Raw genomic sequence first — 22520 nt, forward strand, 5'->3', positions numbered from 1 at the left:
GATGGTGGTGGCCCACACTATGCTGCAGATGCATGCACATCCCACCACATGTCTACTCAGAGCAGACCCCCCTGGGGGTCCCTGTGCTCAGACTGCCCCCGCAGCTCCGGCTGCAACCCCAAGGGCTCAGCACCCCGCTGCCACGCCATCCGCAGTGGGGTCCCGTGCTCCCTGCAAGCCTCTCCCCAGGAGAAGCCAAACCTGGGGACACTCGGCCGTCCTTGGCCCAAAACCACGGCTCTCGCCCTTCCTGGAGGGAGGGAGGCAGAGCAGGAGGGGGAGGCACCTGGGTCTCCTGCAGAGGGTCTTCTCCACCGTTTTGCTGCCCACACAGCTGCTCATGCCCCAGGCAAGCACAGTGGGTCTGGTCATCCTGCGCTATCAGGCTGTCACCACCTCCGTGCAACGTTCGATCGTTCCCCACGTGAACCCACAGTGAGGACGGCAGCAGCGATGCTGCGGGCTGGTGACACAGCCGCCGGGGAAGGTCCCAGGCGTGACGGTGGCTTTGCACCTGGAAGGGATGGCGGGCGGAGGCGATGGGACATGCAGCAGAAGGGAGCGATGCTGAAGAACAAAAAGAACCATCCATGTCTTTAACCTCTTCCCCTGGAAGCTATTGGGACTGTCTGGAAACCCTTCCACAGCCATCAAAGGGTATTTCAGCTTAAAACAGAACAAAAAAACCAAAACCAAAGGTTGCGTAACTGAGGTATCAGTAGCTCTGGGTCGCTTTGACTGTCCGCAGTGCCGTGCCGCGCGGGCCAGCAGATCTTCCTATTTGTTTTTCCCGAGAGCTGCATCTACTTCTTCCTCTGGCTTCAGTGAGTGCCACTGGGCGATGGGCCGCCGGGGGTTGGCCAGCATGTCAGACCAGTGCCGCAGCTCTGTGCCCGTGGAGTTGCAGCCCGTGAAGATCTTGCCGATGGCTTCGTTCTTCCCGAGCTTGTCATAGTCCAGCACCGTGATGACCACTTGCACTTTCTAAAGAGGGAAACCTTCTTTAGAGGGGCAGCAAGGTGCAGCAGCCATGACTGCCCCCCAGCTTCCATGCTGTCCCCAGCCCCGGCGGCTCGGCAGGGTACCCCGGGATCCCCCAAGGCTGAGCCCTGCCATGGCCTGTTTTGGAGCAGGGTCCCCTCCGTGCCCATAGTTCCTGCACTTCCCTCCCTGAGGAGCCCAGGGCTGCAGAGCCACCAGGGGCCCAGGTCATCCTGGTGTGGCCTCCTGGGAAAGGTCACCAAGGGCTTCTGTGGGGCTCGGAAAGAGCTGTGGGGTACAGGGCTTGACGGGGCTGGGCAAGGGACATGTGCAAGGGCTAGGGCAGGACATGGAGGGGCAGAAGACACCTACCAACGGTCCAAAATGCCCCTAGGAGTACTGGGGGGTCCCTACTACACCTGGGGTGACCACTATAGGACCAGGGGCAGAGCAGAGCTCCATGACCTGGTTGGGGTTGCACCTCCCATGGGTGCTGCCCAGCCTCCCACCTCTGCTCCTGCACCAGCTGCCATCAGCATCAGCCCAGACTGGGACTGAACATATTTCACGGGTGACCGGACCAGGAGCTTGGCAGGAGCTGCTCAGGGTGCTGGGAAGGCTGGGATATAGGCTTGGGCAGCTGTGGGACTTCCCATTGCCCCCACCCTGCCTGCCTCCCAGGGAAGTCATCGGACAAACCTGTATTTGCTCAAAGGGGATCTCAAAGCTGAAGGACTCATTGAAGTAGGGGTTCAGGGTCTTCTTCTTGACTGTGGTCTTCTTCTTCTTCAACCTCTTGCCATTCTGCAGCAGGTGGATCTTCACATAGGGATCTGATGGAGGCGGGAGGGTGCATTAGCCAGAGCTGAGATGCCCAGGAGACATCATCAGCCCAGCCCCAGGAGAAGTCTCAGCCCAAGATGAGGTGCACCATGGGGTGTGGAGACCTCCATGACTAAAGGTGGTCTGAGGTTTGTGGATGGAGACCAAAGCCAAAATATTTGGGCTGGAGAGGATCTGTGGGAGCAACTGGCCAAGGGATTCAGCTCTTCTGCATCCTTCCAGTACCTAAAAGGGTCTACAAGAAAGCTGGAGAGGGACTTCTTGAGAGGGCATGTAGTGATGGGACAAGGGGGAATGGCTTTAAACTGAACGAGGGTAGATTTAAAAAAGATATGAATCAATTTGTCACTCTGAGGGCGGCGAGGTGGTGGCACGGGCTGCCCAGAGCAGCTGTGGGTGCCCCATCCCTGGGAGGTCAAGGCCAGGCTGGACGGGGCTGGGAGCAACCTGGGCTGGTGGCAGGTGTCCCTGCCTGTGGCAGGGGGATGGCACTGGATGGTCCTTAAGGTCCCTTCCTAAGGGTCAGGGGGCTCATCCCATCCCTATGTTCCCTCACCCCCCAGCCAGGTCTTGGGCTGCCTCTGATGCAGGAGGTCCCAGGCACTGGAGGGGGCTTCCCCAAGCCCTGCCAGACCGATGGCTGCAGTGTCCTTCCCCAACAAAGGATGCTGAGAGCCCCACAGCAGGGCAGGAGGAGGATGCCTGTGAGCCAACACCCACCTGAGAGGCCACCGACATCCATCTTCTTCAGGTTCTTGGCCTCCAGGATGCAGACAGTGAGTTTCCCGGCTGTGGGCACGTACCGGAGGGAGATGCAGATATCTCCCAGCTTCTCTGGCTGCCAAGCGGAGCAGGGAGCAGGTATCAAAGCCTTGCCAGTGCATCATGCTGCAGTGCTGGGACACGGTCCCACATACAGGTCCCCACCAACCCTCTGATGCAGGCAGAAGCTGGCACTCAATGCACCAGCACAAGAGTTTGATCACTTGGGTCTGGGGCAGGCCAGTCCCAGCACAGCACTCAAGAAGTTTATACTCTTAATTTTTGTTATAGAAAGTCTTTCGCATGAGAGAACAACAGGGGCAAAGCCCACCCAGCGCTCACGGCCAGAATGTCCATGGTATTCAGGTGAGAGCCCACGGTGATTGCCACCCCGAGCTCACCCCATGGCCACCCCACATCTCCCCTCCAGCCAAGGGTTTCAGCTGGCTGAGGGCCTCACACTGGTCCCACTCTTACCTCCTCCTTCTCACCGCTCTGCAGGTCCCGCCACTCCTCAATGGGCTGGCCCAGGTCCACCGTGTTCATGGGCACCTTCACCTCACCGATAATGTCATGTTTGGAGAAGCGATCAAAGTCATAGATGGCCATCACCAGCGTCTTCCCGCCCAGCTCCTGGTAGGGGACCTGCACAAAGAGGGCCACCAACTGGGCTGGCAGCGGTCTCAGAGGAGCCCGTGCCAGGACCACCTACTCCGAGCAGTCAACACACAGGCAGAAGGTTGGGAATGGGTGACAGGGTCCCATGTTGTGAGTAGGAAAGGGCTCACCTTGAAGGTGAAGGTCTCGTTGAAGGCAGGGTTGAGTGTCTTCTTCTGCACTTTGGTCTCATACTTTTTCTTCTTGTCAGGGAGCAGGAACACCTTGACGTATGGGTCCGAGGTGCCACCCATGTCCAAAGCTGGCAGTTCAGCAGCTTGGAGGATCCCCACTGTCAGCTGGAGAGGGAAAGGGATGGCTTCAGCAAGGCGCTATGTGCTGCAGATGCCAAGGGCTCGTCTCCACGGGGCCAGGACTCCCCATGGCACAGCACCCAGCTCCCCCTCTCCCTCCCATGCCACCCAGGTCCAACAGCAAGACTTCTTTTCTAATGGCCTCCCCGGGCAAATCCCACTCTCCCACCTCCTCAGCCGAGCCCCAGCCCCTTCATCACCTGGTTCGCCTGGAAATCGTAGTCCAGTGAGAACTGCAACTTGCCCAGATTCTCCGGCTCCTTCTCCTCCTCCTCACCTTCCCCCTCTGTCAGACCCATCTCTGCATCATCATCATCCTGTATGTCCTACAACGGCAGCCGAGGTGTCCAGCTCAGTGGCAGGGTCACAGCCCAGCACCCCCACCCCCACCCCACTGGGACCTCCGGCACCCCAATCCTACTGGCACGCCAACACCTGGGTTCTCCCCGTCAGGAGAAAGGAGATCCCCGTGCTGGGGACATACAGCACTGACAGAGCAGCCCTGGGGTGGCACCGTCCTGCCCATGACCAGGCAGCTGCCAGGGAGCCTCCAGTGCTGGTCCAGCCCAGATGGCGAGGGGGGGCTGCCTTGGGGCACCGGGATGGGAGGTCAGCTCCAGCGGGGGGAGGCTGGTGCTCGCAGGCGGTGGCTGCATGCCAAGCACCTGCTGCAAAGGGTGCAGGGACACCCCACCCCAGCCCGTGCTTGGGGGAGCACTATAACTGCTGCTAAGGGATCAGCAGGGCCATCTCCAGGCTTCATTGGCTTAGTAATAGAGAAATAACCTAATTCTCCCAAGGCAAAGCCACCCCTCTCCCTGCCTCTTCAAGGCACGGTCCATGGGCTGGAAGCCCTGGCTCCATCACCTCTCCAACCGGTCCCCAGGTCTCCCATCCCACCCTGGAAGCAGACAATGAAGAAGGAGGCTCGAGGCTCGTGGTGGCACCTACCATGGAGGGCATCCCGGGACGAAGAGGGCGCACGCAGACAGGGCAGCAGGGAGGACAAATGGTGAGAGCGCCGGGAGGGAAGAGAGCCACGTTACAGAGAGCATTGACAAGGGACCCACGGCAAGGTGGGGCATCAGGGTTTGCGTGGCCCTGCCGAGCCCCAGGGGATGGCAGCCCTCACCCTCCGCTGGGGAATCCCACCCCACATCGCCCGCTGCTGTGGGGGCGTGTAGATGGGCACACGCTGGAGCATCTCCACTGAGCACTCACCCCTGCCTGCATGCCCGTGGTGCCCACATGGCTCTGAAGAGCAGGAATGGACGCCCCAAATCCCCCACCCCCTCCAAATGGCCCTGGGGCCATTGAAATGGCTGGGATCACCCCAAGCCCACTGGTACCAAAGCCTCCTTCCTGCTGCCCCCCAGGATGGGGAGACACCCCCAGCTCCGCTCTGTGCACCAGCCCCTGCCTCTTGAGCACTGGCTTTTTGGGGACCCCAAACCGGTGGGTGTTTTGGCCTGGCGGTCCTCCCCCCTCAGTGAGGTGAGGGCAACTCGGAGGAAGGCAGGGGGACACAAGATTCAGATAAACATTTGCCGGTTCAGTTGAAGCATTGGCAGGTCCAGGCCAGCTTGAACCTGGTCCCATCCAGGCACTGGAAGAGGACAGTGCTGCTGCCTCAGGTCCAGGTTCGTCTTTGCACTGTCCCATCCCAAGATCCTGGTGGCTCCATCCCTCTCTGCTACCTGAGCTATGAGTGCCCCAACACTGTTCATAACTCAACCAGAGGGATCGTTCTACAAGTGCAGGACAACATCAAGGACATCACCTGGTTGCCTGACTTCATGTCCTTCATGTTCATGGCATTCTTCATGCCTTTGCCTTTCTCCTTCTTGTTCTTCTTCTTCTTGCAGCAGCACTTCTTGCAGATGCAGAAGCAGCAGGTGAGGATGAGGAGTCCAGCTACCACCGCGATGGCGATGAGGGCCCAGGGTGGCACTGCAAGCAAAAGCCACGGTCAGCCCAGCAGCTCCCCCCAGCCCCAGCCACCCCACCACCTCATCCCACATGTTGCACTGGGACCAGAGCGGTGGTGGGGTCATGAGGAGGGTAACACCTGGAAAAGGAGGCAGCTACTCACAGGGGATCTTGTTGAGCTCATTCATGAACTTGTCCCTCAGCTTGGTGAACATGTCCTCCTTGCTCTCACCCGGCCCTGCAGCCTCGGTGGAGTTCTCCATCGTGGTCATGGGCATCGTGGTGGCTGTGGCCTCCGGGGCCATCATGGACGCTTGCTTGAACGTCATGGTGGGTCAGAGGCTCCCTGAAACACGACGTCACCTCCATGGTCACACAGGTCCCTGCTGCCCCCTCTCCTCCCCATGCCCAGGCTGTGTCCCCGAGCAGCCATCTGCACTGAGGACAACATCTGCAGTGGCAGCAGAGCTACAGCAGGGCAACTGATCTTCTGCAGACGTGCACAGACCACTGGGTTATGAGGGACCAGACACTCGGATTCCCTCACAAGGGATGGGAAGCCCAGCTGACCCCCAAGTTTCCTGGCCTGTGACAATTCCAAGGCCACCAGGAGCATCACCCAGGGTTGCAGCAATGCTGGTGCCAGCGCAGAGCATCCCAGAGACATAGAGGACATTGCTGGGGGGGGGAGGGGGGGGGGGGCTTCGCCCCGTGAGCCCCCATGGGATGAGGGAAGGGATGTTTCCATCACCAGGAGAGATGAGCCAGGTTCATTTGGATGAAGCCAGCCCCTCGCTGCCTCCTTTTCCCAGGCCTGGGGCACCTGCAGACCCAGCACAGGGCAGCTGCCAGCCCTCGCTTTGTGCAGGGTCCCAGAGCTGCTGTGGGACCCTCAGGACAAACTCTCCCAGCTCTGGGAAGAGCTTCCAAGGAGAGGAGCGACACGCTGCTCTTCTTCCAGCCCCAGGGAGCTCTTGCAGGGCACATTTTGAGGATGGGTGAAAGCAGGGAAGTGCTGGCTCCACACAGCCATGGAGGGCTCAGCCTGCACGTCAAAGGGTCAGCCCTTTCACCATGTCACACACACCATGTCCTGGGTGTCTTGAGGCTCCTGCCCACCTCCTGACCCCGCAGAGCCCAGCTCCCTCGGGCAGCCCACTCACCGGTGGGACCCGGGCAAGGTGCTCAGCTCACTGCCAGGGCTGCAGCACAGCCCGCCATGCTTAGCGCCCTCCACCCCAGCCCAGCAGGGTCTGCAGCACCCCCCAAGAATGGGGACACCCACCCCCCACAGTCTTGCAAACGTGGCATTCACTCCTGCAAGCAAACCTGGTGCAAACTGCCCCCCAACCCAGCGCCAGCCGGGACCCAGCTCCAGCCCTGCAGTGCCCCTCCAACCCCCGCAGAAGGCAGCTTGCAAAGGAGAGAGCAAGAAACCGAGGGAATTAATCGTGCCGGTAGGTTTAAGGAGAATAAAAGGCTAGCCAGCGGGGGAAGCAAACAGCCAAGTGGGATTGCAGATAATCGAGGAAGGAGTTTCTGGGGTCGTGTGAGCTCTGGCACGGGGGACTCCGTCTCCTGCATCTGTTCTCCCAGCTCGGTGAAGCCTTCTCACCCAGAGCATTGTCCCCTGGGGCTGGCTGCTCCTGCCCTTCCTGCAGCTGCATGGCAGTTCAAAGGATGCAGCCGCCAAGGTCCTGGACCTCAGGCGCATTCCTCCTCCTCCTCAGCCTGCAGCTCTGAGAACTGCACAGACCATGTTCACCAGCTCCTCCTGTGGATTTATCCATTTTAGAAGTCTGTGGAGGTCAGCTTGCTTGGACCTGCTCTGCACAAAGTCCTCCAAACACGCTGCACATCTAAGATGCTCTCCACACTCTACCCGCTCATCTTCCTCCCCTTGGACCTCGGACATTGCCACCTTCATGCCCCACAGAGTGGCTGCAACTGCTGCAAACACCAGAATCAGCATCACACGGCCAGCTCCCTCTAACTCGGTGGCAGATGGCACTGGGGGGGCTGGAGCAAGATGCTGGAGATGCCCCAGAGCCGCCACATCCTGCTCCAAGGTGAATCAGGAGCTGCTGTATTTAACCCCTCTGAGGGTGATTTAATGCAGAGAACTACAAGGGCTCCCCAAAGCTGTCCAGCGGCAGGGGACACCCAGCCTCCTTTCGTTTTTTCACCTGTTTGCTGGAGTCACCGTTGGTGCCAGCTTCTCAGCACCCCAAGGGCCAGGCAGCACTGGGAGCTGCAGGTGTCCCTGCAAGCCAGCCTGCTGGGAAGAAGAGGTTGCTGTGGAGCCCGTTTTTAAGGAGTGACAGAGATGGGGACAGGATGCTGTCCCCTGCTTGCCACGTGGCCAGCAGCTCTCCACAGCCCTGTTACGATTTCACAGTTGCTTGGATGGGAGTTTTTACCTGGCTCAGGGTGGCCGGAGCATTTCCAAGCAGGGCTTTTCCTGCAAGCAAAACAGTACGAGGGGTTTTTCCCCATCACACCCCACACCAGCTGGGGTTTGCCAGGAGCAAAGCAAAGCTGCCGGAAAGCTGCAGGCAGGCGAGGCAAGCAGATGCTGCCTGGGGCACTCTGGACACTTTCCAGCTAGATGCAGGTGAGGCAGCAGGTTTATTGCAACACTGGCTCCCTGACCTGACCTGTATTTCTGTGCAAACAGCAATCTCCGCCAAAGCAGGGCCGGGCGAGCTCTGCAGGCAGCCAGGTTTGGGAAGGAGAAAAAGGCCGGGCAGGGCTGAGCGCCCACAGCATGGGATGCTGCTGCCTGCCCCCAGCCCCAGGCGATGGCACCCAGGAGCTGAACAGGGTGATGTCCCTCTCCTGCCCCCCAGGTGCTGCATCCTGCACCCCAGGTCTGGGGCAGGTTCAGTCCTGGCTCTGCCCAGCCCCCACAGACACAGAGCAGGGGGTCCAGGCCACTGACACCCCAAAAGTTCCCATGAGTGCACAGAAAGGACAGGGTGTGCAAAGCAAGGGTGTCAGCGAGGCGTGCAGTGCTGCGGGGTGGGAGGACCCCAGGGGAGCACCTGGCTGCAATGCAGCTGGTGGCACCCATCCTGCACCCAGATGTGCAGTACAGAGAGAGCAGCACCCAACGGGGGCACCCAGCCCAGCCACCCCCCCTCCAGCACCCACATCCCTGGGCACCGAGCTCAGCGCCGCCCTCTGGGGTGCGGGGGGTCCCCGTGCCGCAGGCCTGGGGCTGCGGCAGCCCTGCTGCAGCGCTCTGCTGCAGCACAGCGAGGCACAGGCTGCGATTGCAATGCTGCTCACATCCTGCTGCACGCAGCGCCACGGCCCACAGAGCTGCATTCCCTGGGGAGGGGGCAGCTGGGCAGGGGCACAGCGAGAAGCGTGGGGGGGCTCGGCACCTGCAGCGTGCCATGTGCTTCAGCCTGTGTGTGCATACGCGTGCAAGTGTTTGTGCATGGGGAGGGACGCAAATGCTTGTGCAGTGTGCGTGCGCAAGGCTGTAGGTGTGGGGACACGTCTGCAAGTGCTAGTGCATGGGGGGTGCATGCATGTCTGCAGATGTGCACAGGATATGTCTGTGCACACGCACAAGTGCTCATGCATGGGGGGTGCATGCATGTCTGCAGATGTGCACAGGATGTGTCTGCATGTCTGTGCACACGCACAAGTGCTCATGCATGGGGGGTGCATGCATGTCTGCAGATGTGCACAGGATGTGTCTGCATGTCTGTGCACACGCACAAGTGCTCATGCATGGGGGGTGCATGCATGTCTGCAGATGTGCACAGGATGTGTCTGCATGTCTGTGCACACACACAAGTGCTCATGCATGGCTTATACAAGCATGTATAACAGCATGCACATTTACACAGGTGCTTGTGCAGCGTGCAAGCATCTGTGTGCAAGTGCTGACAGTTGTGTGCACATGGCCACACACCTGTACGAGCATACTTGCTCGGATGTGTCAGGGTGCAAGCACTTGTGCACGCATGCAGCACTCGCGTGACTCTGCAAGCACTGTTGTGCATGGGTGTGCATGTATGCAAAGGTGTGTGTGTTTGCCACTGCCTGCAGCCTGTGTGGGAGCCTGCATATAGACATGTTTGCACACACATCCTCTGCATGACGGCATGCACGTGTGTGCACAGCTGCTCACGGGTCACGTGTGCCCACGGGTGCTTAACACGTGGAACACCCGTGCATGCGGGCACGAGCACATTTAACATGTATCTACCATGCAAACCCCTGCACGCCGCAGGGCCGCTGAGGCCATGGGTTCACACACACACACACTGCTGCCGCGAGCAGCTGCTGATTGATTTCTGGAAATAATTTCTAACGCAATAAGGAAAACCCTCCCAGCAGGCGGGGGAGCCCCGGGTGGCAGGGGGGCCGCAGCAGAACGAGCCGCGGGGGTGTGAGCTGTGCTGCAGGCACTCAGCCAGGGGAAATGCTGCTGGGGGGCTACCTGGGGGCTTTGAGCCGCCGCCCAGGGTCGGGGGGGCTGCAAGCAGCATCAGACCTCACTGTGATGGCTATTTTTGAACAGGGCAAGCTGATTAGCATCACTAATTGCTCAGTCACCTGCCCCAGCAGCCTGTGCTCTCCCACTCTGCGGTGCTCACTGAGTGCTGGCAGAGCTGGAGCTGGGGGAAACTGAGGCACGGGAGAGGCTTGACCCTGTTGCTGCCCCCTGCCCCCTGCCCGGGTACCCTAGAGCCACCTGGGACCCCGCAGTCTCTGATATGGGGGCAGGGGAGGGAGGGCAGAACTTGCCCCCCAAGTGAGGGGCCGAGCTTTGTTCCCCGTCCTGCATGGCGGCTGGACTGCGCAGGGTGTGGGGTGCCTTGGGGCAGATGGGGGGCAGCGCCCTGGGGGCAGCCTGGGGGCAGCCAAGGTGCTGCGTGTGGGGCAGGAGGGCACGCTGTGGGGCAGTGTGTCCTTGGGCACATCCCCTCACCTGCCATCCCCATCTCCACTCGGACGCTACCCCACTGGGTGTCCCTGGTCACATCCCAGGTCCCCCGTCACGCACAGTGCTGGTACAAGCCGGGCAGCCCAGCCCCTCGGCTGTGGGTGCAAAGCCACCCCCTGCCCCACAGGGCAGGTTCCCAGGCAGAAAGGCCTGTCCCAGCACCCTGCCCATGTCCCAGCACCCTGCCCCTGCCCAGCACAGGGCCAGGTCACCCTGGTGCTGCTGGGAGGGCGTCAGGGTGGCCGTGTGGCACAGGGGCCTCGGCTGGCAGCACTGCAATGCAGTCCTGCTTGGGCTCTGCGTGCCGTGGTTGGTCTTTTTTTTTTTTCTCTCTTTTTTCCAATCTTTCTTTTTTTTTCTCCCCCCCTCCTTTTTGCAAGTTGCGGCAGCCACTGGTGAGGGGCTGGGGTGGCTGCTGGATCCATCCCGGCTGGAGGTGGGAAGGGAGCTCCCCCCGCTGCTGTCCCCCCTGCACCCTCAAACCCCGCTCAGCCGCCCCCACCGAGGACAGTCGCTGCCATTCCTTGGTCCAAGGCTGGAAGTCTCCTCTTTATCCCCCAGCTGCTTTGGAGCTGCCCCCCTCCACCCCTCCGCCAGGACCCCAGTGTCTTAAGGACATAAATAAATAAAGAGGGTTATAAAGAACCATTTCTATCAGTCCCTGGCCCCAGAACAAGCATGGGTTAAGGCATCATTAATAAATACCGGCTGGGAAGCAGAGTGTGCTGGCTGGGAAGGGGCCCCCTCCTGCTGCTAACCCCCGGGGACCCCCCCAGCGCCTCCCTGGGGAGCAGCACCCCGCAGGGAAAGCTGATGGGTATGGTAGGACCCACCGCACATCCTTCAAAACAGCCAGGAGCTCCCCACGGAGCTGCGCAGGGTGGGCTTCACCCAGGAGACCCCACATGCCAGCTGGTGGGGAGGACACCCCCCCCAGCACATCACCCACACCCCCACATTACACAGCCCCTGCAGCGCGTTGTCCCCACAGCTCCCCAGGTGCCACCCCCTGACTCCCTGTACATCATCCTGCACCACCTTGCTCTGGACCCCCAGGGTGTGACCCCGCACCCTCAGTGCATTACCCTGAACCTCCAACCCATCACCCCCAGACCCCCTAACACATCCCCTCTGCACTCGGCAGCGCATTACCCTGTATCTATCCCCCAGTGCATTGCCCCTCACCTGGTGGCCCGCCAGCTGCAAACATCTGGCCTAGAAGGAGCCACCAGGTCCCATCTCAGCATAGCCCCCGTATCCAGCAAACACCACTCCAGGCTCACCCCCCATCACCACCAAAATCCTACCCTGACCCCCTCCCCAACCGCTCACAATCCGCACTGAGCCCAAAACAAGCCCCGTCGGGGTCGGGGCTTAGCTCCTTGCTGGTGTAAACCCCTCTGGCTCCACTGCCCTTGTGGGGCCTCTGCTGATTTACACCCGAGGGGGAGCTGGCTCCAGAGGGATGAGCCCCCCTTTCCCGTTCGCACAAAGCTGGCTGGGTTTTGTTTGCCAGCAGTGCCCTGAGGTCTGGCGGGGTGGAAATCCCAGGCTGGTGCTGGCAATCCCGTCTTCCTCCATCCCGGGGACGTTTCCCATGTTGGGAAAAGCAGTTTTGAGCAGAAAAATCCCTTTCACAAGCCTTTCATCCACCACTCCACCTGCAAAAAGCTCCACCCCAGAGCCCCCCTTGGCTAATGCAGCACCCACCACATCCCACAAGCCAAAAAAAGGGGGATTTGGGGGTTCCCCGCTGATGGTCCCTTCGGCAGAGCATCGCGGGTACCCCCTGCCCCCGGCAGAGGCTCCTCCACCCCCGCACCCATCGGCGGGGCAGGGCAGGAGGTGAGTGGAGAGGGGAGTTTATAGGGGATGGGGGTTTTGGGGGACCATGCAGGGAGAAGCAAGGTGTGTGGACAAGCAACAGAGGTCTTTGTCCACCAGCAAATCATCCCCACTGGGTTATGCAGACAGGAAAACAGCAAGGTTTGCAGTATTTGCAGAGGATAGATTTAGATAAGGTATTATGGATAAATTCCTCACTGTGAGGGAGGCGGGATGCTGGCACAGGGTGCCCAGAGCAGCTGTGGGTGCCCCATCCCTGGGAGGTCAAGGCCAGGCTGGACGGGGCTGGGAGCAGCCTGGGCTGGCGGCCAGTGTCCCTGCCCACGGCAGGGGGTGGGACTGGATGGTCCTTAAGGTCCCTCCCATCCCCAACTGTTCTGTGATTCTATTTAAAAAAAAAAAAAAAGAAAAAAAGAAAAAAGAAGTATTTCACCTCCACGATTGCCCGCCCAGGGTCCTGGGGACCCCCTCCTCCAGCCCCCCACCCCCTCCTCCAGCCCCCCACCCCTGCACTCCTGCCCTCATCAGCCAAGGTGTTGCGGGAAGGACCAGACCCAGGAAGGGGATCTGGGGACGAACTGGTGGCCCGAGATGTCCCTGGCCACAGCAGTGCCCAGGCGAGCACAGCACTGCTGGGGAGGGTGGACGATCCTGGCGGGGGGGGGGGGGGGGGGGGGGCATCTGCTGGAAGCCCCCCCAGCTCCTCTGCAGGAGCGGCTTTGGCAGCCGAAAGCTCTCCCCTCCGGGGAGGCGAAGCCCACTGCGATGATGGAGGGCAGAAAGCGGCAACAAATCAAGATTAATGAGGCTGAGGCAGCAATTAGTGCTGGCAGCCGCTGCCGGAGCACTGGGTTGAGCTGTGGGCAGGCAGGTAAGGGGGAGGTCGGCCCCCAGCTCTCCCAGCCCAGGGTGCTGGGTGCTAGCTTGTCCTGGGAAGACCCCAATCTCGGCGGGAAGCTCGTTAACTAACGAAGGGCTGCTGCTATCATGGGCCTGCAGAAATGAGTTACTGCTCCTTTACAGGATGGCAAAGCCAGGGCTGCAGCGGCCGTTAAGCCGATGGGCTCTAAGTTGTCCCATGAGGATGGAGACGTGGGGACCCCCAGCCGTCCACGAATGTCAGCTTTGGGAGCTGACCCCAAAACATGCATCGCCCCATGCCAGCGCTTGGGCTTGGATAATGAAAACCCCAAAGTGGTCCCAAAGGGGAGCCCCCTCCCTCCCCAGTGTGTGCCGGCACATCCCTGTGATGCGACTGGGGGCAAGCCGGGATTTCAGGGTAGAGCTGAGGTATCGGGCAGTGCCCCAGCCAGATCCTGAAGCCAGCGGCTGTCTTGGTCCCGAGGGCAGCAGCACAAGGGCCAGTGGGGGAGACCCCATCTCTGCCAGACCTGCTGGCACGATGCCTGTACATCCCCCCAGCCTTTCACACAAGCAGACCCCTCAACACTCCCATCATTTTGGGACCGTCGCATCCACGCTGGGCCACGGTTTCAGCTCACAGGAGTGAGATAGGAGAGTCTAATTAAGGCAAAACCATGACTTGGCTTCTAATGGTCATTTAATTAACAGAAAATTTCTGACAAGGGATGTGAGGTGGCACAGGGAGTTGGAGGCATCAGGGAGGAGGGGGATCTGGGGAGGGGGATACTGCAGAAGCCCAGTGCAGAGGAGGTCACAACACCCCAGCCCAGCAAACCCTGGCCCCATTCTTCTTCCTCAGCCCCGGCACAAATCTGTAACCGCTGCATTAGCGGCGCCTGAGCAGACCCCCGTCAGCAGCACCCCAGGCTGGCGCAGCAGCTCCCAGGGCTTGGGGACCAGTTTCCCCCCGGGACCCCCTTGCCGCCCACACCTCCCTCCTGATTTACACTGCCGAGGGCGAGAGGAGTTTCTGCTCCTCCAGCCTCGGAAGGATGTTTATACCAGGTTGGGGAAGGGGAGCCGGCAGCAGCACCGGTGATGGGGGTTGGTGGAGCGTGGATGCTCCAGTAGCAGCAAGTGGCATCACGGGACACGACCTGCCAAGACATCACCCATGCAGAGAGGCACCCCACGGGTCCCCCCATCCGAGCAGGCACTGTTGGCCAGACCCCCCGAGCCCCTCGCAGCCCCGAATGGTGCATCGCTGCCTGCCACTGAGGGAAACCAAAGTGCAGCACAGGGCAGCAGCACCTTCAAAGAGAAACCCCACAAGCTGAGCTGCCCCTGTGCAGGGGTGAACTGCACCATTCCTCACAGCTGTGCCAGGACCCTGCTACCCTGCCGCTGCCAGCGCTAGTGACACAGCTGCCGTGGTGACACAGCTGCCGTGGTGACACAGCTGCCAGTGCCTGCCGGGACCTACGGTGCTGCTCACCAACCCTGCGTGGGACCAGTGCCGTCCCGCACCCTCCCTGCGAGAAATGCTCTGCTCACTGCCTGTCATCACCAGCCAGCACCTGGCTTGCCTAATTAAAAATAATGATGTACTTGGCAGTCCTGACTGCAGGCCCTTCCCCGGGAGACGAGTAATTTGGCGGGGTGGGATGGAGGGGGACCATGCCGGAGCGTTACATGGTTCCTGTGAAAATGTGATGAGCTGCCTGGGCAGTGGTGAGCATATTCCCCGCATGTCCCTGCAGCCCCACTCGGCCACAGGGTCACATCCAGGTCCTCACCCTCACCCTGAGCTGGAGGCACAGGGGACAGACACTGCAAGTATGGGCAGGGACAGGGACCCACTGAGGAGCTTCTACCTCACTGCCCCAAGTGCCGGGATCCAGGTCCCTCATCACAAAGCCTTGAGGATGGGGACCTGGGCCCTGACTCACAGGGGAGATCTTGTAAATAAGAAATTAAAAAAAAAAATGCAAGGACTGGCAGTTTTAGAGGCTGGCACTTGCCGTTGATAGAGGAGCTGCTCTCATGTCACAGCAGCTGTGTTATTTACAGCAAAACCAAGAGACGTCTCATAGTTAAATGCAGTCTTAAAGGTAGCCTTCATTCATCATTCCGATACCAGATTAATGGCTTCTGATGCTCCCAAGGCAAAACCACCAGCTCCTGCTGCTGGAAGGCTGTGCCGAGCGCTGCCGCGGCTCCCACCAGTCCAGCTGCACCAGCTGGACAGCTAAGGCCAGTGCATCCATGGTGCTGGGCATGCAACGAGCTGGGATGGGGGCGATCCCATCCTGCCCTCCCTGCTCAGCTCCCGAGCATCTCCCCCCACAGCAGCATCACGCAACCAAGCATCCTGCCAGGTCTCGGGGTCTCCCTCTGAGCTGGTGGGTGCCCATCCCAAAACATTGCACCCACCTGGGGCTGCTCATGGAGCCACCAGCTTTGTCCCTACCTGGGGACGCCCCCCTGCATGGGGATGGCCACTGGCACCCACCAGCATCAGGGTGCCAGGCCAGGCAGTTCAGGGATGCTCGGTGCCTTTGTCTCTAAAATCAGGACAGCACCGAGGTGAAGCAGGGGAAGAGGTGAGTGACAGCACGTAATGCCTGCGCTTGCTTCAGCGGAGACGGGGCCCACAGCTGGGTGCTCAGAGCTTGGCACCCATGGGTGCTGGTTTCCCCAGGCCCACCTTTCCCAGAGGGGTCAGGCCCCAACCACCATCACCTCCAGCGCTGCTGCTGCCCCAGCAGCAGTGGGAGGATGCAAGGAAGCTGAAACGGGGGCTGGTGCCAGGGCTCCCGCAGGAGCCGGGGCAGGTGCTGCAGCAGCCGTTCCCCACCGAGCCAACCGGCATTTCGGTGACAGCAGCAAAGGGGACGGCGAGCACCTTCTCCCCGCTTCCCACTACGGCGCTCAGCTCTCCACCCTCGTCTGGCACTGCTGAAATGCTTTGGAGACCCCACAGAAGGCAGCCACCTTGCTGGTCAGCTGGGAAGCAAAACGAGAGATCACGCGGAGGTACCTGCTCGTACAGCCCCGGAGCTGGGCACCAGCACAGGTCAGGGTCCCCCTCCCCCCGGGCGTGCCAGGAGCAGCCCGCAGCCTCTCCAGCCCCAGTGTGGTGGCACAAGCACCGTCCCCTGCCAAGGAGGTGATGGGCCACCCACGTCCTTCCTACCCACGGGGGCTGCAGGCATTGCTCACCATCAGCCCTTCACGCTGAGGGTTTTGGCGTATGCCACCACGGCACCCACAGAAAAGGCATCTGATAATCCTGGAGTTCACAGTCCCTGAGCTGTGTGGATGCAGCCGTCCCCAAGGACACCAGAGCATCCCATACGGCACCAGCTGCCACAGCCGACCCGGTGACCTGCCAGGCTCACCCAAACACAGCCAGTACCCACAGCCCACCCTTGGTGCGCAGAGCTGCGAACGGCCAAGAAGGTCTCCCAAGAAAGGGGACGGGCCCTGCTGGCACCCAGCCCGCTCCCCAGCGCCAGCGATGCTGCAGCAGCCGCGCCTTGCTCCGCCGGTGAGACCAGCACAGCTAAATAGGGCAACAGATGGTGATGGGCTGAGCTGTCCTGGCACTCCGAAGGCACCACACGGCCGAATCCTGCCCACCCGGGTCAGCACTGCTCTGCCTGCAATGCTGCCCTGCTGCCAGCGTTCCCTGGCGATGGTCCTGTGCAACGGTGATGGCTCTTCATCAATATGGGAGGAGAAAAAAGAAGCCAGACAAGCTCGTGGGGAAGAGCCAAAAGCCGCTCCAGGAGAGAGCTGAGACAAGGCAGATTGATTTGAGATGGAAGGGGAGCGCACACCCTGCACTGCTCCCAAGGTAAACAAATGTGGACCAAATGAGCAGAGAGCCACGAGGCACCATTTCCAGGGGTGAAGTTCCACGTGCCTGTCGGGCTGCAGCCCCCGCCGAGATCTCCAAAGCACCCAGCCAAGCATGAAGAGGTGATGGGCTGGTGTTAGAAATCCAGAAAAAAATGGTTGTCCAGCCCCAGGGAGTCCTCAGCAACGCTCACCCTTCAGCACCTCCCTCTCTCTGCCAGCCAGGGCGCAGGTCCCAGGGGCTGGCTGCCTCCAGAGCGATGCTGGTGGCTGTTTGCCCAGCTCTGAGGCAGAGAGCCCTGGAGGCAGAGTACAGCCCTGCGTCCTCTGGGGCCACCCACCCTGGTGGCATTTGGGGTGAGAAAGGTGACGGCAGAGGCATGACGACGATGGCATCGGTGAGGATGCAGCATCAACACCAGCCCAGGGGGATTTAATTGCAGCACGGGGCACCACCAAGGCCAGGACACCAGGAACTGACTCCCACGAGTAAACCCTGTGCGGATGGGAAAAGCCACCGTGAGAGCCAGGAGACCAGCCTGGGTGATGGGCACAGCCCCTCCGTACACCGTGGGCACAGCAGGGGCACTGCTGCTCCCCCGCCCCTCCGAGCTGTGTCCCTACATTGCTCCAGGTGTTTCGGGGGCACAAGAGACACAGCGCACACTCCCAGGGCTGCACAGAGGAGCTGCTCACCGGTGTCCTGGGAAGGCTGTTTACCTCCCAAAATAACACAGAGACCCCAGCTGCCTGAGGAGTTGCAAAGCACCCTGGCTCCCGGTGCCCAGCACCCACCATCCCTTCCAAGGGTGCCCCCCGGCCAGGGCCACCCGATGGGGAGGGTCTCGGTCAGGCTCTCAGGCAGCAGAACCCAGCAGCTGAGCCTGGCACAGCTGCACCGCAGCTCGTTGCGGCACCAGGCAGCGGCTGCACCAGGCTGCTGGCAGCGGCGCAGGGCTCGCACGTGGGTTTTGCTTTCACCCCAGGCACTAACCCAGCTCCCGCTCAGCTTTGGGTCCAGGGGAAAACCTCCTAACTCTCCCGGGAGCAGAGCGAGGCAGCACCAGAGCACTGCAGGGCATCCACCTGCTTGTAAATCCATGCACAGCACTGAAATTTGGGGTTGTTTTCCCTCTTGAATCCTCCACTGAAAGCCGACGGGAGCCGCGGTGCTGCTTTGGGGATCCCCGGTCCCAGCAGCACTCGGTACCAGCGTGTCCCTGGGGACACCGTGTCCCGCAGGAGCAGGCAGGAGGTGTCCCTCCCCCCACACCACAACATTGCTGAGCAGTTTGGAGGCTGGTCCCGGCGCAGTTTTGGCAGAATCGCTTCTGTGTGAGGCACCACAGCGGGTTCACAGGCAATGTGGACACCTCGCCCCACACCAGCACTACCATGGTGTCGCTGCCAGATCAGCTCTGCTGACCGCCGGTGTATCTCGTATCTCGGCATCCCTGCTGCCCGCAGACACCCACCCACCCATCCTGGGGCTTCAGCCCAGCCCTAGAGCAGCTCCCCAAGCCCCACAGCAGCTGGAGAATCGCCCCAGGCCAACTCCAGCTCAGCGTGGGTTTAGGGGTTGGATGCACCCAAGCACAGCACCACGTCTGCTCCCAGCACCTCATACGTCAAGCATCTGCTTTGCTCCCGGCTTCCCCCTATCCCTTTGGGACGTGCCAGCCCAGCACCCAGATCTTCTGGGCCCTTGCAGGGCTGGGAAGAGCCTGAGAGAAAAAAACAGCCCAGATAAATTAAAACACACCAGCTTTCCTTAAGATGCGCGACATGAAGGATGCCCCAGTGGCACCAGGAGCCCCGGCCAGGCAGGTGGGGATGCAGGTGCCCAGCTGCCGGCAGCAGCAGTGATGGATTTGGTGCAGCCGGACGCTTGCCCATGCCGGGAGAGCAGGATGTGGGTCCAGACAGCAGCAATTTGGCGCAGCCTAGGACTGCCACACACACTGCTGGAGCCAGCTGCAGTTCCTCCCTCCCCAAGTCCTGGCGGGGGGGCTGCAGCACCAGCAGAGCCACCCCGGGGTGACAGGGAGCTTTGCCAGCCCCCCATCCCACTGTCCAGCTGGCAGCGTAATCCAGGGGCACCACGACTCCTCCTCTGGGCACCAGAGCAGATGAAACATCTCTTGACTTCCAGCACACAGGGAGCAACGGCGCAGGCAGCCCCACCAGGATGTGGCAGCCCCCGAGCTCAGGGGAGGGCACTGGGATCCCACATCCCAGGGCTGGCAGGGACCGGCCAGTGCCAGCACGGGGCCAGCACCATCCCCACCGCAGGATGACACTGGTACAGGGCATCTCGGATTCCAGCTGCACGCTGCCTAATTTACAGTTTAATTAATAAATGGGGAATTATGTCGAGTTTATCCAATACTTTTGGACGCGTGATGTTATCAAAATCCCATTACTGATGAAGGAAAGCATGAAGAGCAAAATTAGCTTTGGCATCTGAAACACTTCAGTCAATGTGATAACACAATTATTAGGGCTAATAATCAAAGAGCACTTTGGGGAACACGGGCTCTGGCGAGAGCTGAGCCGAGGGCAGCCGGGCTTTCACTCAGGAGGGAAAAGCCGACCGCAGCCAAGGGCAAAAGCATTTTGCCAGACTGCACTTACTGGCAGCTCTAGATATTGGCACAGGCAAAGTGCCGGTGGCCACCGGGCTGAGGGGGAGCACAGCCAGGGACAGCGCTGAGCTGCACTGCCAGGGGCTTAGGGAAGAAAGCAATAGATTGGAAACCCAGCAGGCACTGGGTCCGTCCAGGCTTCGGGCATCGATCCTGCCGGAGGACATCACGGCTGCCAGCTCGCGGCTCTCCTGCGCAGCCCCGAGAAGGAGAAACTCAAGTCATAATTAGGAGCTGCAGTCATCCGGCTCCCAGAGCTGGGGCTTTGCCAGAACTACCGGGAGCTGGAGGAAGGGCCTGCCCCCATCCCTCAGGGTGTGAGCAGGAGTCCCGGCTCGCTTCGGTGGCCTTTAGCTCAAGCCCAGTGATGGTCCCGGGGCTCATGGAACAGGAGGCAGCTCCCCTGGGAGCAGCCAGCAGCAAGCACTACCACTGCACTGTCCCACCGCACACAGCGGGCACGGCTTCGTGCGGACAACCCGCCGGTAGAAAGACAGCTAATTTGCAGCCTCCCATCCCTAACCATATATATAAGGATATATACATAGAGGTATATAGAAGGGTATATATGTATATATTCATATGTACTCCCTTCTCCCGTGACTCCGGGCGGTGCCAGGCGCTGTGTGGCAGAGGGGTGCAGAGCCAGGGCTGCCGGTGGCAATGCAGCACAGCCGATCCTGGCTCACTGCTCTGCTGTCACCAGGCTAACGGGCAGCAAGGGACGTGTCCTTGCCCTGCAGAATCGGGGCACTGGGGCTCCAGGCCAGCTCCCAGCAAACAGGGCGCTAGTGCTCACCACAGGAGGTTGCAAGAGCCGGGCTCGGCGTCGGGTGATCGGGCAAGGTCAGACCCATTTCTGCACTTCACCCAGATGCAAGAAGGGGACAGAGCAGTGCTCTGAGAGGGCTTTGGGATTTGGGGGGGTCAGCGGGGTGTTTTGCTGCATTGTGCTCTTCCCAAGCAAGACAGGCAACGTCCCGCTGCCACTGCTGGCCTCAATGACCTTGGGTGCATCACCTCCCCGGTGCCCCGTGCTCCCACAACATACGGACCACCACGAGCCGCACTCCCTCCCACCAAGACCCCGCAGCCAAAAGCACCCGAGCGCAGCAAAGCCACCGAGCATCGGCTGCCCCAGGGGTGCCCCGGGGCTCCAGGAGCCCCCGGCAGCGCAGCCAAGGCTCTGCACTAGCGAGGAATAATGCAGCAGGCAGGAGACACTCCTGCCGGTGCCTGCGCTTCGTACGGCGTGCACAGGAGTGACACAGCTGCAGCAGCACCTCGGCACGCAGTAATGGGAGCCTCCGCTCCAGGACTGAAGTTTTCGCTGCTGCAGAGGAGCAGGCGGGGAGTCCTTCAGCACCCTGTAGCCGCCACAGCACAGGGGGGCTTTGCTGCTGGATGCTCCGCAGCGGGTGACACCCCACAGCGGGTGACACCCCACAGCACCCGCTGCCCTGGCTGCTCTCACCGGGAGGACAGGAGAGCGCTGAGCCGGGGCTCTGCACGCCCCTGCCCGGTGCAGGGGGACACACAGGCGCCGACACTGCTGGGGACCACGAAGCGATGCGTGACACAGAAGAGCGTGTGTCCCCCTCCCCGAGCCACAGTCACCTTGCCATAGTGCCTGTCCCCTGCGCAATGTGCAGAGCTCCCTGGGGATCGCTCCCGCCCCTCTCGGAAAGTAGGCTGCGGGGAGCAGCGAGGTGCGGGGCGCCACTCCGGCACGGCTGGGGGTGCCAGGGCTGCGGCACCCCGGCGCTGACGCCCCCGGCTCCGGGCCGAGCCCCCCCTCCCCGCCGCACCCCGACGGCACGCAGCGGGCGCGGGAAGTGGAGGAGGATCCCGGAGGTGCTGCAACCGCGGAGGGGAAATCCAGCCTGGAGAAGGGACTGGCTGGAGCTGGCTCCGGGCCAGGCCGCTACGGAGAAGCTGCCGGTGCAGCGGGGCCTGCGGCCGCCCACGGCCAGAGCCACGCCGCCCGCACCGGTTTCCAGCGCCGGGGCGCGCTGCCCGCACTGCACCGGGCACAGCTCCGCGCCCCCGGCCGCCCCCCCCTGAGCCCCAGGGGCCCCCGCACGGATGCGGGACGGGAGCATCCCTCAGCATCTTCGACCGGGCGGCTCGAGCTCGGCTCCGCACCCCGGGCGGCCTCGGGAGGGTCCCACACCCCTCGTGCCCCCCGCCAGCTCCGCAGCCCCCCGCACCGCTGGCGGCACCCACCTCCAGCCCACCGGGCTCTGTTCCCCAGCGGTCTGCGGGGCGCAGCACCCCCGCGGGCAGCGCCGGGCACGGCGGGGAGCGGGGATCCGCGCCCCGGGAGGGGGACCCGAGGGCAGCGCCGCCCCCCGCCCCACTCCAGCCGGGCCAGCCCGGCCGCCGCCGCCGCGCCCCCTCCCCCCCATCGCGGGGACCATCGCGCCCCGGCGGCGGCCCCGGGACGGGCTGGCGGGAGCGCGGGCGGCCCCGTCCCGCAGAGCCCGCACCGCTGCGGCACCGCGGCCAAACTTCGGCGGGAGCGCGGGCGGGCACTTACTGGCCGGAGACGGGGCGCGGGCCGGTGCGGAGAGGAGCGGGTCAGTGCGGTGCGGGCGGTGCGGGACACGGCGGCGCTGCGGCAGCCCCGGCCCCTCCGGGCTCGCGTGCGGCGGCTCCGCGTAGCCCCGCCCCCCGCCGGGAGGCCCCGCCCACGGACCGCCCCCCCCCCCCCGCGGCGGGGCTGCGCGGGGCGCGTGCGGTCGGGACCCCGCGCCCGGGGTGACCTGGCCTCCGTCGCCTCGCCCCGGGCACCGCGGGGACCCGCCAGCCCAGCCCGTCCCTGCGGTGCCTACCGGGGAGCAGGGCGGGGGC

General features: G+C 62.0%; 1 protein-coding gene across 1 annotated transcript; it reads right to left on the reverse strand.

Moving 5' to 3' along the window:
• Positions 1-582: 582 nt before the first annotated feature.
• Positions 583-22311, reverse strand: SYT2 (synaptotagmin 2). Its single transcript, XM_040617032.1, has 9 exons — positions 22207-22311; positions 5650-5832; positions 5338-5507; positions 3758-3874; positions 3375-3542; positions 3064-3231; positions 2545-2662; positions 1681-1814; positions 583-984 (listed from the first exon to the last, which is right to left on the reverse strand). The coding sequence occupies exons 2-9, from the start codon at positions 5813-5815 to the stop codon at positions 778-780; spliced, it is 1248 nt and encodes a 415-aa protein (XP_040472966.1). The 5' UTR covers positions 5816-5832; positions 22207-22311; the 3' UTR covers positions 583-777.
• Positions 22312-22520: the final 209 nt, after the last annotated feature.

Source organism: Falco naumanni, chromosome 17 (genome assembly GCF_017639655.2).
Source record: "Falco naumanni isolate bFalNau1 chromosome 17, bFalNau1.pat, whole genome shotgun sequence".
Classification (NCBI taxonomy): Eukaryota; Metazoa; Chordata; class Aves; order Falconiformes; family Falconidae; genus Falco; species Falco naumanni.